General features: G+C 37.0%; 1 protein-coding gene across 1 annotated transcript; it reads left to right on the top strand.

Annotated features, from left to right (window-relative positions):
• The first annotated feature begins 2,596 nt into the window (after positions 1 to 2,596).
• On the top strand, positions 2,597 to 4,705 carry LOC137735435 (protein NUCLEAR FUSION DEFECTIVE 4). The gene has a single exon (XM_068474858.2). The coding sequence runs from the start codon at positions 2,678 to 2,680 to the stop codon at positions 4,472 to 4,474; it is 1,797 nt and encodes a 598-aa protein (XP_068330959.1). The 5' UTR covers positions 2,597 to 2,677; the 3' UTR covers positions 4,475 to 4,705.
• The last annotated feature ends 12,695 nt before the right edge of the window (positions 4,706 to 17,400 follow it).

Genomic DNA, 17,400 nt, shown 5'->3' with positions numbered 1-17,400 from the left:
TCAACATGATAACTAATCGGATCCTTATCGAGTCACATGATAAGAACCCATTAATAACAGGTCCTTAACAGGTTTACACGAAAGTGACATGTGGATAACCTGTTTTGACACGTTAAGAAAAAAGTTATTTTGATGATTTTAACTTTTTAAACTACGAAAAAACTTACTATAAAATACAATAGTCATAGTGTATACGTATATAATTTTATATTAATTATGTATTATTATTCTATATAAATGTAAAAAAGTTGTTTGATTTATTTATTTATTTTTATAGTATACCATAGGCAAAGAGTGAGATTAAAAAATTATAAAACACATTAAAAATAAAAGTATCAAGTAATTTAAAAATACCAAACACATTAAAAAATTATAATAATTTATTTACAAATGCGAAAAATGTGAAAAAATATGCAAAGACTCGTGCTCGCATCCTCTACCCTATGAGTATGGGTACATCATCGCTTGAATTTTTAAAACCATACAAATCCTCATAAATATTATTTTTAAGGGAGTTCAAAATAAATAAAATTCATAATCATGAATGTACAAGTCTAAAAAAATGTGAAAGCATATATAAACATCCAAGGTTCCTCAACCTTGAAATGCAACTTTCTTCATTTTGCATATCCTTGAACATTTGGTATTTTGTAGTAGTGTACTAATTTTTTTTCATTACGCTTTTATTTTGGAGTATGTAATACTTGAAAGACAAATTATTTTTTTAATTTTTTTATTATTTTATATTTTGAAGTAATATTTATGAGACTGTGTGGTATGTATACCAATTTAGTATTATGTTTTCTATTTTTTGTGCGTCAAGTTATGGTTTTCATTTTCATTATTTATTGATTTAAAATATATTTTCTTTAACGGGTAACGGGTCAAGTCATATTACCTGATAATATTAACGGGTCAATTTCGGGGCAGGTCATATTACGCGTTTACTTTAACGGGTGTTCCATGACATGGCCCTTTAAAATATCGGGTATGACACAAAAACGACACGAACACGGAAAACACAATACAAATATCAGGTTTAATGCTAGGGGTCTCAATCAAACTATTTAAACAAATAAGATTCATTCTAACAATTAGGTTGACTAACCACAAGAACCAAAATGACCCATAATTTAATTAGTGGTCGGTCTATCAGATTCCTTATATCATATAACTAATCACTAGTTTCTGAATTTATCTATTTCGTTGTTTAAAAAAAAAAAAATAGTATTATGGAAATTCTGATACGTATACGTAACATAATATCGATTATAATATGTCCAATAATTGTAGAAGTACGACTAAATGAATGCTCGATGTCTAACAACTAGTTCAGATTATTACACATTTTTTCATTCTTTCTTTGAGAAGACTATAAACAGTGTGAGAACGGTATATTATAAAAGGGGTTGTTGACGTACTTGTTGAAGCCTTGATAGAAGGCACTTGACCATGTCATAAGTAAACACAGCGCGAGTTTTTGTTGAAATTTCAACGTGGTTGAACTTGGAAATGATCATCTCATGATTTCTTCTTCCTAATCCACCAAATCAAGGAATTCATACCTTAGAAATTTGATTCCAACGGCTCAAGTTATTATAACTTTTAAAGTGAACTCCTATTTATAACCGTTAGATAAAATTTCAACAGTATGAATCCGCTAATTTGATAGATTAAGATAAAAGAATCCGGAGATGATCCCTTTCCGTTGAACTTTCCTTTTACTTGCTTCTCATGATATCTATCTAATATTCAACACGTGGAAAATATATTTAGTATAAACGCAAAATTTTCAAATGGAAAACTCTCTCCAAAATGTTGCTTTCATGGACAGCCAGCTTGCGAGTTAGCGATTATATATGATTTAATCGAAAACCAAATTGAAAAAAACCAAACAAAGAAACATACCAAATGGATTAAAAAGTAAAAAAAAAGGATAAAGCAAGCTCTGTCCAAATGGTGGCCTTCATTTCAGTATCCCATGCATTAGATATTTGAACAGTCAACGTTCCCAGCTAGAGATCGAGGTGGTTCATACTTCATAAAGTTCTTCCCTATATCAACTTGCCAATATTGAAGACAAAAGCAACTTGTGATAAAAAAAAAAAAAAAAAAAAAACTAATACAAAAATGTTTGAAAATTTTGAATTTTAACGATAAGGATAAAATAAAGGGTAAAGTAAATAGTACCATGTTTGACATTTTAATATAAAAATATGATTTTTAGTTAAAGTAAACAGTACCGTGAGCTTTTTATTAAAACTTCCTAAAAAAAAATGAAAGATAAAAGAGAGGCAAAAATAACTGACTCCCATACCGTTTTGACAATTTTTTCTTATGGACAAGACCAAATTATAAGAGGGTTCCTCTCTTTCTTATTTTCGTGAACACAATATTGTTATTTTACGTGGTATAATTTAAGTGAAATATTAATACCACATGATGTTTAAAATTACCTCTTATATCTTATTCTTTCTTAAATCTCTAATTTCTTATTCTTTCCTTTCCATATTTGCACTTCACTCTAAATGTTTGTTGTCAGTACTCTATATTTGCTTTTCATTTTTTCAATTGCTCCCACACACTCCCTTTGCGTCTATATATTGAAACCTCCCCCAACTTCTTCACAACAACAAACTTGTGAGAGACTGCTTGTGCAGTTTAGAGGGGAAAAATCATGTTGGTTTCTGGACCTGGTGGAGGAGGGGAATGGAGCAACACCAAAACCCTAGCCCTCCAAGTCCTCTATGGGAGGTGGTTCATGATGTTTGCTTCCCTCTTAATCATGTCAGCCGCTGGCGCCACCTACATGTTTGGTCTCTACTCCGGTGACATCAAAGATGTGCTGGGGTATGACCAAAGTACCCTCAATCTTCTCAGCTTCTTCAAGGACTTGGGGTCTAATGTTGGTGTCCTTTCTGGTCTAATCAACGAGGTAACACCCCCATGGGTGGTCCTATCAGTGGGTGGAGTCCTCAATTTTTTTGGTTACTTCATGATTTGGATGGCAGTGACCAAAAGAATTGCAAGGCCTCAGGTTTGGCAGATGTGCCTGTACATCTGTATAGGTGCAAATTCTCAGTCTTTTGCCAATACCGGATCACTTGTCACTTGTGTCAAAAACTTCCCGGAGAGCCGTGGCGCGGTTTTGGGAATCTTGAAGGGATATGTTGGCCTAAGTGGCGCTATATTCACTCAATTATACTATGCTTTTTATTATAATGACACCAAGGCTTTGATTTTGTTAATTGGGTGGCTTCCTGCTGCCATTTCATTTGTTTTTCTTAGAATAATTCGGATTATGAAGGTCATTAGACATCCCAATGAGGTCAAAGTGTTTTATAATATGCTTTATATCTCACTTGGGCTCGCTGGATTTTTAATGGTTATGATTATAATCCAGAAGAATGTTCATTTCACTCAAGGCGAGTATGGTGCTAGTGCTGCCATGGTTATTTTCTTGCTTGTCCTCCCAATTGCTGTGGTTATTATTGAGGAATTTAAGATCTTGGAAGGCAAGAAGCTCGCGTTGAATGGCAGTTCGGACTTGAAGATAGTTACCGAAAAGCCAAAATCAGAAGAAGAAAGCGTTCCATCTGATATGTCACGACCCAGGGAAGCGCTCGCCACCACTACCACAGAGACTGAACCGTCGTGTTGGAAAACTATGTTTAGGCCACCGGATAGAGGTGAGGACTACACCATACTCCAAGCACTTTTCAGCATTGACATGCTCATTCTTTTCATTTCATGCATATGTGGTGTTGGTGGCACATTGACCGCAATAGACAACTTGGGTCAGATTGGAGCTTCTTTAGGGTACCCTAAACAAAGCGTAAGCACTTTTGTGTCCCTAGTAAGCATATGGAATTATTTGGGTCGTGTTGTGTCGGGTTTCGGCTCCGAAATCTTGTTGAAAAGATACAAATTCCCTCGTCCTCTGATGTTAACCCTAACCCTCTTGCTTTCTTGTGTTGGCCACCTTCTCGTTGCCTTCAATGTCAAAAATGGTCTCTACCTAGCTTCCGTGATCATTGGGTTTTGTTTCGGTGCCCAATGGCCTCTACTTTTTGCCATAATTTCTGAGCTTTTCGGCCTCAAATACTACTCCACTTTGTATAATTTCGGGTCGTCTGCTAGCCCGGTTGGACTGTACTTGCTCAACGTGAGACTCACTGGGCACGTATATGACAAAGAAGCCAAAAAGCAGCTTGCAGCAAAAGGGCTTGTGAGACAAGCAGGCAAGGAGTTGACTTGCGTTGGGGGAGAGTGCTTCAAATTGTCCTTCATTATAATTGCAGCAGCCACATTATTTGGCACATTCGTGTCACTGATTTTGGTGATGAGAACTAGAAAGTTTTACCAGAGTGATATATACAAGAAGTTCAGACAGGAAACAGAAGCTGCTGAGAGAGAGATGGCCACAGTAGATCAAAATGGTGCCAAACCATTGGAAACCAATGGAAGATCGTAGAGAGATATACATGCCATGAAGTAGAGATGAATATATTTTAGGGTAAAAAAAGAGGGAAAAAAAAATATGGACTTGTATGATTTGTAATATTGGCATTTCGTGTGGAATTTTCTTGTTTTTTTCTTACTTTTTTTTTACATCATTATTGGCAAAAGATTATACAGTTTGCTTTCCCAATTTCTCCAACTTGAATACAAATATAAGATGTCGACCGCTGCTGATTGACTGCAACAGTGTTTGTCCATTTCTTTATGTGGTCCCCAAAACGAGGGAAGACCCTAAATGAAAAAAGTATTGTTTTCTTCGTTGGGCAAGTCATCTTATTAAACTTATTTATGAAACTACAGATCGGTTATAAATTTTTAATAAAAAAAATTAATTTGAAATGACACTAAATCGACAATAATGGGTATATAAATTAAAATAGTAATAGTCAAGTATACCACGAATTTCATATAGGAAGTGTTATTGGCACTTTAAAAATTTCGTTCCACACTTCTCATAAGTGTATTTTTCTTTTCAAATATAGAAAGTTTGAAGTGTAAAATAAAATTTTTAGAATGTCAATACCAATTTCTTTTTATATTTAATTAAAATTTTGTGATCGGTTCTAGATTAAAGTAAAAGATGCGACCAAGAAAGTTCTGAATTCAAACGATGCCACTTGTGCAATGGCATTTTTCTTTGGACGCCTGACATATCCAAATACAACTTAAGGGAGCGATGCAAGATCAAAATTTTTTAAATTAAATTTATAAATTAAATGATGTGATTGTAGATTATTAGATTATTAATTAAGTGTTGATTAACGTGCTTATTTTTTATTAGTGACATATTATTTAGTTTGCAATTTGGTTTAAAATTTAAGTCTCTCTAACATTACTCTAATTTAAAATACACATGAATAACGTTAATCTGAGGTTTGAATAAAAAAAAAAAAAAAAAAAAGCATTAATTTGAGGTTTCTAGATGTACACAGACTAAGTCAACTTGTGTGTATCTATACTCATTTTCCCAGCTAGCAGAGATAGAGTGGTAGAGATCCAAATAAATTATAATAAATACATACTTGAGCTTACTTGCAAATTTCGAGTCCTATGCGACGACTTTTCCTTTTGTTTCTTTCATATATTTGTTTCTTGTTATTGAATGATCACTACTTGGAAGCCGAGTTTAAAATATTAGTATCGATGAAAATATATTGATTTATAAATTTGTGAAAATATTGATATCACTTGCCTTAAATGTAAATATGATGAAAATTTGTTCAAAAACATGAAAATTTAAAATGAAATTTTGGGGAATGTCTTACAGCGGTTTGTCGATATTTAACCAATATGTCGAAAATATCAACAAAATTTGTCGATTTTAGCTAAGATTTAAAAGTTCTTTTATATGAGGTGAAGTTCCATATCTAATTTCTCTTACTTTTCAAATATTTTACGTAAATATCGACCGAATCAAAGAAATTTCAAACACCGCTTCAAAAGTTAGAAATGAACATCTTCAAAAGATTCCAAATCTATGTGCATTCATTGGGGTTTCCACCATTGTCGTTCTGTACGTTGCTAAAGATCAATGTAACTAAGCAATGCATGTGTGATTTCTCGGTTAAACCATAAACTTAATGACAAATTGCGTATATATTAATAAGTTTTGTTGCTGCCAAGCTTATCGACCTTATCTTGATTTGATTTACACGAAACATGTGCTTATAGTAAACAGTTCCTGCAAAAGTCGAACTAATTTGGTTATAAAGAGTTGACAACTTGACATGCGTGCGACAATGGTGGGATATCCACAAGGTTTTCATACGGCACAGACGAAAAAGTTTCACTATTTTTTTCTTGTAATTCAAACAAAGGGAGGTGGGAATCGAACACGTACAAGATCCTGCAAGAGTAACTGTTCTTAAGCACTTAATTGATTTACAAGTTCTTTTGTTGTTGCAAATTTATCACTTTCATTGTATACATGCATAAATCGTAATAATCTATAATATATATATATATATATATATATATATATATATATATATATATATATAGACTTTCATGTATGACTTCTTGGTATAAAAAACTTGCACACTATATGTGTATATATGTCAATATATATTTGATAGGGTAGGCTAGTGATCATCATTAATGGTGACTTCTTAGTTTAAAAGGCCAATAGCAGGCGTTTTGCTTTGGATTGGATGCCACAAGCCATCAGTTGGGTTAGGCCATTGAATGAATTCATTTTTCCCAAGAATCTCAATATTTTTCCTTCAGTGTTTGCTACTTTGATCTGTTCTATTTAATTGTTTCTTCAACAGTTTGGTATGGTAGTAACTAAACCATATGAATTTGATAATTAGTATAAATAATTTGGAACATGGGCTTTTGCTAGTTGATATATGATAAGATAGTTGACCTAACAAATGCAACAAAGTCGCTGCTGCTCCAGAAATTTGCTCGAAATTGAATAACATTGCATGTGGACTTACGAGGTTTAGGATGATGGAAAACCCAATGAAATGCAAACGGAAAGATTTTGGAATTAGAAGATGCTGGTTCGAAGAGATCCTAATTATGCCTTTAATAAAACTCACCCTTATAATCACCACCAGAAATGATCATTTGCTCGATGAAAGTTTGCCCAATGGACATACTTTCGTCAGATAAATAAACTTCAGATGTTCGTCGGGCAAAAACAGTCAACGTTTTGATTTATGGCAACTTATACACGACAAGTGTGTCAGGTTTTCTCATGCAAAGGTATATTTTATTATTTAAAATTTAAGATCTATCGTTCATCAGACAAATTAAAATGTTCCTCAAGCAAAGGTGTCAGGTTTCTTAAAATACCAATGAGGCATCACAAAGAAATGAATAATGTTTTTTTTTTGCTTTGGGAATCTGTCTTAAGATTTTCTTATAGTTTTATAGAATCTATTAATACTTGATTCCAACCAATGAGTGCATAGTCCAAAACCCAAATTCCTGGTAAACTAAGTTACGGCTCATGACATTTTGAACCATATGAGATCGTTTGGAAGATTCAACTAAAAGGGTGACAATTTTACACTTAACTTGAAGTTTCAAATTTGAATGTATGGAACACTGACCTGTACTTATAGAGGCCCAATAATTCACGAGATTTCATTTCCGTGTAGGAGAAGAGAAACTTTTGTAATTGCAGCCACATGTCTGATATCACCGGCAAGGCGCTCAAAGTGGTGATTTGAGACTAGTTCCGTTCATTGTCAAGGAAAATGGAAATCTTATTTAGGAGTTGGTTGATAATCATTTCGTTTTAGTTTTAAGTTCTTATTTTGTTTTTTTTAAATGAAAAACTGAAAATTTGTTTGGTGTACTTTCAAATTTCAAAAAAAAAAAATTGAAAAATGAATACCAAAACTATAAATGAAAACAGAAAAACTGAAAACGAAACAGTTATGAAAAAATTTCTTATGGATCTCATTACGTAAATTATATCATGCCACCAAGGCCAAACAATGTGGTACAAGACAAAGTCACATTTCAATGCTCAATGCTGAAGAGTGATTGGAGTAATGTGAAGTCCATGTCCTACCTCTACTGGAGTAAACACATTCTTCCAAACAAGCTTCTTCTGTGACGGAGTTGCGGTGCCAAATGATCGTGGTGGTGGAGATGGCCATGGGGTACTGCTAGTAACTGTTGGCGTTAGATAGATTAGGAGAATATTTATGTTTCCTAGTTTGGTTTTAACTCTCTTTATTGTTCCTTGTGTCACAAGTAGAGAGGTCATAATATATATGTTTCCTCCCAATGGGAGAAGAGTAAGAAAATATTTGAAAGAATTATAATTTTATGTTGGTAACAAACCAGGTTTCGGTCTGTTTCTTCCTCTAACTCCTAAGATTCATTCACCACCGACTTGAGATTTAATCGTTGGCTGCCTAACAGCTATCTGCAACCAGCAACCATATTCAAGCCCAAAGGTTTCGAAGCAAGAAACATTCATGCGTAATCTCAATCTAGGAAAAAAAATTTAAATATAGCCGCTTTCGTGGCTGAGCAACAAGTTTCTTTTCCCATTGGGGGATCACTTATCTCCAGCAAGCCTTGCAAATCTTCATGCCAGCGGGATAGGCTGGTTGGGTTTAAAGCCCAAGGTGAAATAGGCCAACATGCAAAGAGCACATGCACATGTGATGGGCCATGCACTGATATAAGCAACTACAACATTCATGTGGCCTTGTCGAGCCCACCAGCAGACAACTTGGACACCGGTTTGGACCCAGATAATTTGGGCCAGCAGCTATCCCTATTAAACTTTGTTTCATCTCAAGAAAAATCCGATGATTCAGGTATCACAAGCACAACTTTAATTGCATATGCTAATTTTGATACAGGTGGGATTATTGACTCCTGAGCCACTGATCATATGACTTATGATCATACTTTATTTAACTACAACAACACCACCACAAGATAGTGTTACAAGGGCGGGTTCGATATCACTTACTCATACTCTTTCATTACTTAACTATTTACTTGTTCCCACTCTCTAGCCATTTGTTATCTGTGGGGCAGGTCACTGAGCAATTAGATTGTGTTGTGCAAATGTTTCAATCTTTCTGTTTACTCATGGATATCTGGACTCAGGCTATCATTGGCATGGTAGTAAGAGAATGGGGTTGTATTATGTTGGCGATGTTGTACAAGGCCATGTTCATCAAGTTCAAGGTTGTAATAGTGGAAAGTTGAAGACTATGCAATTGTGGCATCGTCATCTTGGTCATGTTTCCTTTGGTTATTTAGGAAAATTACTTCCGACATTGTTTAGGAATATTTCAGATTCTTCTCTACAATGTAATGTTTTCACATTAACTAAAAGCCATCGTGCTTGGTATTCTCCAAGTTTTAGTAAGCGAACAATTCCTTTTGAATTAGTACATTCTGATGTGCAGGGGCCATCTCCAGTTACTCAGAATGGAGTGCGTTGGTTTGTAACATTCGTTGATGACTGCACCATGATGACTTGTTTGTACCTCATGAAAAATAAGAGTGATGTGGGTGGCATTTTCAAAATATTTTATCACATGATTTACAATCAATATTCGCTCTCTATTAAAGGACTTCGATTTGACAATGGTGGCAAATATCTTAATCATGATCTTTCTAAGTTTTTCAAAGAAAATGGTATTCTCCATGAAACTACTTGCCCTCAGATCCCACAGTAAAATGGAGTAGTTGAATAAAAGAATTGACACATACTTGAGATTACATGTGCCCTCCTCATTGGTGCATGTGCACCTAAGACGTATTGGGCCGATGCGGTAACTTATGCCATTTATCTCATGAACCGAATATCATCGCATGTTCTTTCTTTTAGAACTTCTTTGATTGTGCTTGCTGATTATGTTTCACTTCCTTCCACCCTTCATCTCAAACCCCAAGTTTTTGGGTGCGGGGCATACGTCCATCTTCACAAAAATCAATGCATGAAACTTGATCCATGTGTAGTGCAATGTGTTTTCATTGGATTTAGTCCTCAACAAAAGGGTTATTGGTGTTATCATTCATCTACTCGACATACGTACGTCACCATGGATGTTACCTTCTCTAAAGATGAATTATTTTTCCCTCCTTGCATACTCCTCAGCAGGAGACAACCTTAATTGACGATTATGGCGGCTTTGGTGAAGTTGAAATATTACCTTCATCACACTCTAATTCACGTGCAGATTGTGCTAGCCCAAATGGGATGACTGAAACAATACTTCTGACACCACCCGCAGATCACACTAGCCCAAGTGGCCCAAACGGGCTGATTACTGATCGAGACCTTAGCATCACAGAACCTACTGCTGGAATGAATGGGCAACAAGATCGTCAAAACAGCCCAAATGGGCGTCATGATGAGCTTGCTATTACCAACCTAAGTAGGTAAAATTTGGAGAGAATTAGTGGTGGCCTGAGTAGGCCTAGTTTGGTGATTAATGGTGCAGGCCTAAGTGGTAGGAATCCAGAAATGAATAGACAACTTCATAACGATTTCAATGATGCAGAAGCAGAACACGACAACCCTACCTATACTTCTTAAGTACACGACCATGATAAAACGGAATGTGGTGGTGAGGTCTTCGGCAGATGCTGAGTACAAGGGAATGGCATATGGTATTTATGGGCTTCTGTGGCTTCAGATCTTGCTTACTGAGATAGGGTTTAAGCATAGAGATCCTATGTTGTTGTACTGTGATAATCAAGCAGCATGAGAGATAGCTAATAATCCAATGCAATATGATAGGACTAAACATGTTAAGGTGGATAGGCACTTCATAAAAGAAAAGTTGGATATCAAGTTAGTTGACATTCCGTTCGCGAAGACAGATGAGCAGCTGATAGATGTTGGCTTAAGAGATATCTATGCAGGGGGAGTGTTGGCATGAGCAAATATTTAGATAGATTATGAGAATATTTATGTTTCCTAGTTTGGTTGTAACTCTTTTTAATATTTCTTGTGTCACAAGGAGATAGGTCATATATATGTTTCCTCCTAACAGGAAAAGAGTAAGAAAGAAAAGATTTGAAACAATTATAATTTTATGTGTAAGAATTGTTCTCTTGGGCAACAAGAAGTGAGAGAATAAGCAAGAAAATCAAAACATATGAACTCCCACCATGCTTTATTTGTGTGAAATTTACTTTCTGCTCCACTATGATCAGTGCTAGCAAGAACAATGTTAATCCAAGTGAAATAAAAAAAATAATTTATATAAGACATTGGTGTTGTTCTTCTTCTTTGTTGTTCCAACTCCTGTAAAGCTGAATGGTACGAAGGAATTGAAAATTGTCAATCCGTCGGAAAGATAGGGAATCAAGACCAGCTGGTCCCCCGCCACCAATGCTGTTATGATTTTTTCTTATTTAAACAGACGTTATAAATTCATTATATGATAGAGAAAATAGGTCATCTCTTAGAATGGAACAGAAACAATCTGGTTCGAACAAGACAAGGTAATTAATAACATACTGAAATTGATTTCAAATTAACTATTTTATGGAGTAAAATAATGTTACCGAAATTTGGAAATGAATGCTAAAAGTTTGAAGATGTCAAATATCGGAACATGCGTACAAGTTCAATTCGGGTGTTTAGACCCTCACTTTCCACATGTGTGTCAATCTCGACACTTTTACCTATTAGGAATGACACGCCCCTGATCCTGATGTTCCCCGAACACCAAGGTAGGTATGTGCTGGCCGACACTCAAGAGTGACGAAAGTCATTTATTGAAAACATGAAAACTAAAATATGAATAAGATGAAATAAATTTAAATATAATTAATATGCAAATGAGGAAAGTGTTCAGAGCACACATCTAATCTAGAACACTAAAAGAAATAATATGAAATTTGAATGAACAAAGAATGGGTCCTACACTGAGAGGACTCGAAGATGCTGATGCGGAAGTGCCTTGACGCCGGGATTGTATGCCTCGATTCTAAGTTTTGAAGGGGGCGCAAAGCAAACATGAGTGGACTAAGTTGATATATATATATATATATATATATATAATAAAACAGTTATGAACATATTAACCCCCAAATTTTATGAAAACTCAATAGCATAATATGTAATAGGTTTTTCGAAAACCCTAGCATGCCATAAAACCTTCCATAAAATATATCTCGTATATAGTGTACTAATTAGTGGTGTCATGATCGTTCGAAGGCAGAACATAGAACTCTTCCTTCATAACACTTCTTTCACAAATATCAATCGCCCACAGGCTCCTACAGCACCCACCCGAAGACATATATAAGTATCATCGCCCGAAGGCTCCTACAACACCTAACCTGAAGGTCAATAATAGGGACCACTAGATATGCACAAAACCACTGAAAATAATCTTTCCAAACATAGGTACATATATCTCAAAAGCATATTCATAGTATAAAGTCACTCATCATCTATACTATAAAGAAGTGTGTGAAAACATGTTCTAAATAGTATATCATCATCTATCAGATATCCTACAAGAACATGGGTTTGATAGAAAGTATGGTATTCCAAAATAAGTTCAGTATAGCATGATAATCAATTTCTCATAAAAAGTTTCATAAAACGTAATCATTAAATCATGTTTTTCATGTATGCATTTCTACTATTAAAATATGCAGTTCAAAAGGGGTCCATTCACAGTACTTCGCCGTCCAAAAGCTGCGTAAGCTAGCGAAGATGGAAACCTCGCAATATATGCACCTAAGCAAATAAAGGGTACAATTAATAAAATTCTATTCAAATGATTGAATTTGGGAAAACGAACGTCAGAAACAGATTCAGGACGTCGAATTACCCTAAGAAGGGTCCCGAGTAAATTTCTGAAAAGTCAACAGGGGAATATTCCTTGGAATATTCTAGGAATATTATGTCTGATAAGCTCGAGGGTTTGGGCTGCATGGCCCTTGGGTTTTTGAGCTTGGGTCCAAGCTTCACATGGCCCAAGGGCCTTAGTTCACTTAAGGTTTTGGGTTGGGTTTAGAATTAGGAAATTGGGTTGGGTTTAGGTTTCTAGGTAAAAGGGTTGGGGGTTTCACGAGCTTTAGGCCCTCTTTGCATGGCCCAAAAGGCCTCGACTCCTTGGAGTTTTGGGCTTGAAAGCCCGGCCTGAGTCTAACACATGGGTCGCCAAACGCAAAGGAAAATATCTATGTTCTGCCTTCGATGAAGCTTGAAACATAACCATTTCGCATAAACCAAAATACCAAAATAAAGCTCATGGAGCAAGGAAGAGATCTATACCAATTTCGAGGCGATTGGTGGCCGAAGTCGGCCAGAAAACGCCTGCAAAGGTCGAGTTCTCGTCGAAAAATATGGAGGAAACTTCCGGATCTGTATTCACGTCCAAACCTTCACCAAAGTCACTTTTTATCGTCAATAAAGTGATCTAGCCTACGGGGGAGGAAGATAGAAGGAGTTTCAAAGCTCACCTTCGCCGGAAATGACGATACATCATCGGAAATGGATGCGCAGTAACTGTTCCGTGCTATTTAAAGGAGAAGAAGAGTTTTCCTTGCTTAGTTTAGGACCTAGAATGATGGTTGCTTGAAGGTGTGCTCACCAGAGTGATAAGGTGGTTGAAGTGATGGGTGCATGGGTGCGGTGCTCGAGTAGAATGAAAGAGTGCAAAGAGAGAGAGAGAGCACGGGTAGAGATGAGAGAGTTAGGGAAAAAAAGAGAAAAGGATATGATGAAGAGAGATTGGGGCCGGGGGACACAAATAAAGGGGTAGGCCCCTTGGGCTCACCAATTAAGACCCAAAACCCATTTTAAAATAAAAAACCAAATTTTCTTTTAAAATAGGGGGTGAGGTTTTACAGGGAATAATTTCCCTTCATTCTTTTGGTGGCTACAATTTGAAGTTGTGGGGAGGTTGCTTAAGGACAATGAAATTTTTCTTTTTCTGTTTTAGGTGCTTGGCTAGTTCTTATCTCAGGCGTTCTGCAGGGGACTAGATCTTGGTCAGTGTCAAGTACTTTGGAGGCAAGTGTTTCGGCAGCTAAAGAGGATCCAATAGTTCATAGTTTCCTTGTGTGCTTTTCTATATTGGGCTCAACTTTTGAGTTGGGCTTTTCTTTGGTGGTTGTTTTGGAGGCTTATCTTTAGCTTTGCATTTTTTGTGTGTTTAGGCCTCCAGTCTTGTATGTAAGGTGTGTTGGTAATAAAAAATTATCTTAGAGATGTCAAATATAATATGTCAAAATTTTATTTGATGGCTAATGTGGTATATTGAATACAAATGTTAAATCTTCTTCTTTTTCAATGGATGTGTCAAATATTTATTTTATTATTATATTGGCCTGGTAGTTCATTAACTATTAAAATTAATTTTAGTTTTTATTCTATTGGTTGTCAATGAGACCATGCATTAAAAATTAAATAAAATATATTTGACTTCTTTTTTGTTTGTTGTAAAAAAAAAAAAAAAAAAAAAAAATGAAGCTAGAAACCAAGGAGTCAAATGACTCTGTTGCCACATGATATATGACATCTTCTTTTAGTCATATTTGGCATATTGGGCATATCCATTAGAGATGGTCTAAAATCATACGTCTTTCATCTTCTTTCGACACATGTTTATCAAAAACAACTCAGAACTCACTAAATTGGCTCAAGTCACTTATATATGAAAGTTTTTTGTAATTGTGGTTGTTGTTTTGCTTTGTCAAAGAGAGCCTTCGTGGTGGTTATAATTTATGGTTCAAACTCAGATCTTTGAGTGGCGTCTATTGTTTGAAGTTAAGGCTGTTTTTTCTTTCTTTTGGTTTGTGCGCATACCAAAAGAATATGAGAAGGAAGCTCGACTTTTGTTGAAAATGATTTGTACTAGTGCTTCTTTACTAATAATTGCAAGATCATCATAGAGTGTGTGAACTTTTCCTTGTGATGCAGTTATGTGGGTTATATGAGTTGCAATGTTTAGCCATCGTAAGTATTAGCTTTCTTGTTTATTCCTCGTAATTATATTGTATTCATAATGAATTTATAATTATAAAACTATGTGATATTTTTTTTGCGTGTGATGTTTTGGTTACTTTTGACATTTTGTCCTATATATTGTTGAGGTTACCTTGATAAACTGTGACATCCCGTCCCGGGATTTTTAAAAACGTACGTGTGAAATTACAATTTTGCCCCTAGTTCGATTTTTGTCACGTTGTGGGTTGTTTGGAGTGTTGGGGCATGTGTTTGGAACCTTACACACTCCCACACACACACTGACACTGCTGTCTCTCTCTCCCTCTGTCTTCTCCCTGTCTTTCTCTCCCCCGAGCTCCCATTGCCACTGTATACGTACGGACACACACCAAGAACCATTATCCCGTAGCAGATCGAGGAAACCAAGGGTGGAGTTGTGATCGTGAGGTCGAGGGGAGCACGAATATATCCTTTTCAGGTGAGAACATCGACGTTTTCACGTCGATTTCTTAAACTCCGTTTTGAGTACTGTTCATGCAAAGTTTATACATTGAGTTTTAGGGATTTCTGAGCTTGTGGTTGTGTTTGTGAGGTTCCCAGGAGCTTGGGAGTGGCTCGTCGGTTGAATTTGGACGTAAGGATCCTTGGTTGTGGAGTTGGCCGGTTTTGGGAAGCTTGCACAGGTATAATCTAGTGAGTTTTAGACCTTAAAATGTGTTTGGTTGTGTTCTACTAGTTTAGAGCTTTAAATTGGTGCAAGAAACGTGGAAAAAGGTGGAAAAACGAGAGAGTTAGAGCGATTTGCAGGTTTCCGGCGACGGTGCCGGCGACGGCGACGGCGACGGTGCCGGCGACGGCGACGGCGCCGGCGTCGGGGGGCTGGCCGGAGAAGAAGCAGGAATATTCCGTTAAGTTTAACGGAATATTCCTGACGGCAGGGGTTAAGTTTGACGGAATATTCCTGACGGCGTCTGTTGACACCGTCAGTGTGCCTGGCACGTGGCCGCGCGTGGGGGCGCGTGGGTCCGTGCCTGTCCTGGCGCGTGGGTCCGTGCCTGTCCTGGCGCGTGGTGGCGCGTGCGGGGTCCAAAAATTATTTTAAAAATATGGTTGTGATCCTGAGGTTGTGTAGAGCACGTTGGTGTATTCATTTGTCTATTTTGAGCAATGTATGAGAAGTTTTTACGAGAATTGGGTTATGTGCTTTAAAGTTAACGTTTTTATAGTTGTTTCGCATTTAGGTGACACGTACCCCGAGGACGAGCGTGGTCACGCGAGGCAGGGGGGCTACGACCCTTCCACATATCAGTGAGTGGGCTTTTGTTTTCCGTATATACCTATATACATTTATATTCCCAGAAATTGATTTAAAAAGGGTTATTTGCCTTATGCCATGCATGTTATTATTATCGTTTATGCATCATTGCACGCATTAGTAGTGGCATACATATATATATGCATATTGGGTGCTGTGGACGCACAGGTAAGTGCTAGGTAAGTGGTATTCGCATTTACTTTCAGCAGTTGTTTGAGATGTTTAGAGAGCTCATAACCTGCACCCCCGGTGTTAGTGCTCCCGCCCTGAGCAGGGCACAGGCTTTCACGTGATGTTCACCTCTCGCACCTTAGGCTCAGCTTGGATCCAAGCTAGGTGCACAGGCCTGTCGTACAGACCACATTAGGTGGTTCCGACTTGTAGGTGACCCGCGATTATTCGCCCAGGCTTCACGTGATCGTAGCACTTATTTACACCCAGTCCTGTCGTACAGACCACTTTAGGTGGTTCCGACTCGTGGTCAGGTTCAGATATTGAGATTGAGATTAGAGCTCTATATGCAGCCGTACAGGTCACGTTAGGTGACTCCGGCTGCCAGATTACACGATGTTGATAAGATTATACCTGAGCACTTGCATATCTTTATGAGATGTCGGCATGGCATATTATCGAGCATATGGCATATATTTGAGCATGCTTAACACATGTACTATGCGTATATATATTTTCTGGGAAGTATACAGGTTTTACGGCGAGGGGTTAGAATGTATTTTGCTAAATGATTTTCAAAGAGCTTTGTTTTTGCCCACTCACGCTTTTGTTTTGCGCCCCTCCAGGTTCTAGTTGCTTAGCCGTTGCGGTGGTTTCCCCAGAGGGCTTTTCGGCGTTTCTGACAGACACTCACCCTTGTAGGGTCGCCTTCGGGCATACTACTGTTGTCGTTTTTGTTGGGCTGCTATAGACCTGCTCTGGAATTGTACCGCACATACTAGCACTTATTCTAGTACTTTGTATGCTAGTTTTTAATTATTCGTACCTTTTATTACTACTTTATTAGCTTCCGCACGTGCACATGACTACGTCACCTTCGTGTGACGGCCAGCACGCTCCGATCTCGGTCGGGGTGTGTCAGTTTGGTATCAGAGCCTAGGTTTGGCAGTCCTGTGTCCTTGTGAGTATTCTAATGGTTTTGGTG

The sequence above is a fragment of the Pyrus communis genome, chromosome 7 (genome assembly GCF_041283825.1).
Source record: "Pyrus communis isolate YQ-2024b chromosome 7, ASM4128382v1, whole genome shotgun sequence".
NCBI classification, from domain to species: Eukaryota; Viridiplantae; Streptophyta; class Magnoliopsida; order Rosales; family Rosaceae; genus Pyrus; species Pyrus communis.
Note: the sequence above shows the minus strand (reverse complement) of the source record. Positions and strands in the feature narration are given on the sequence as shown.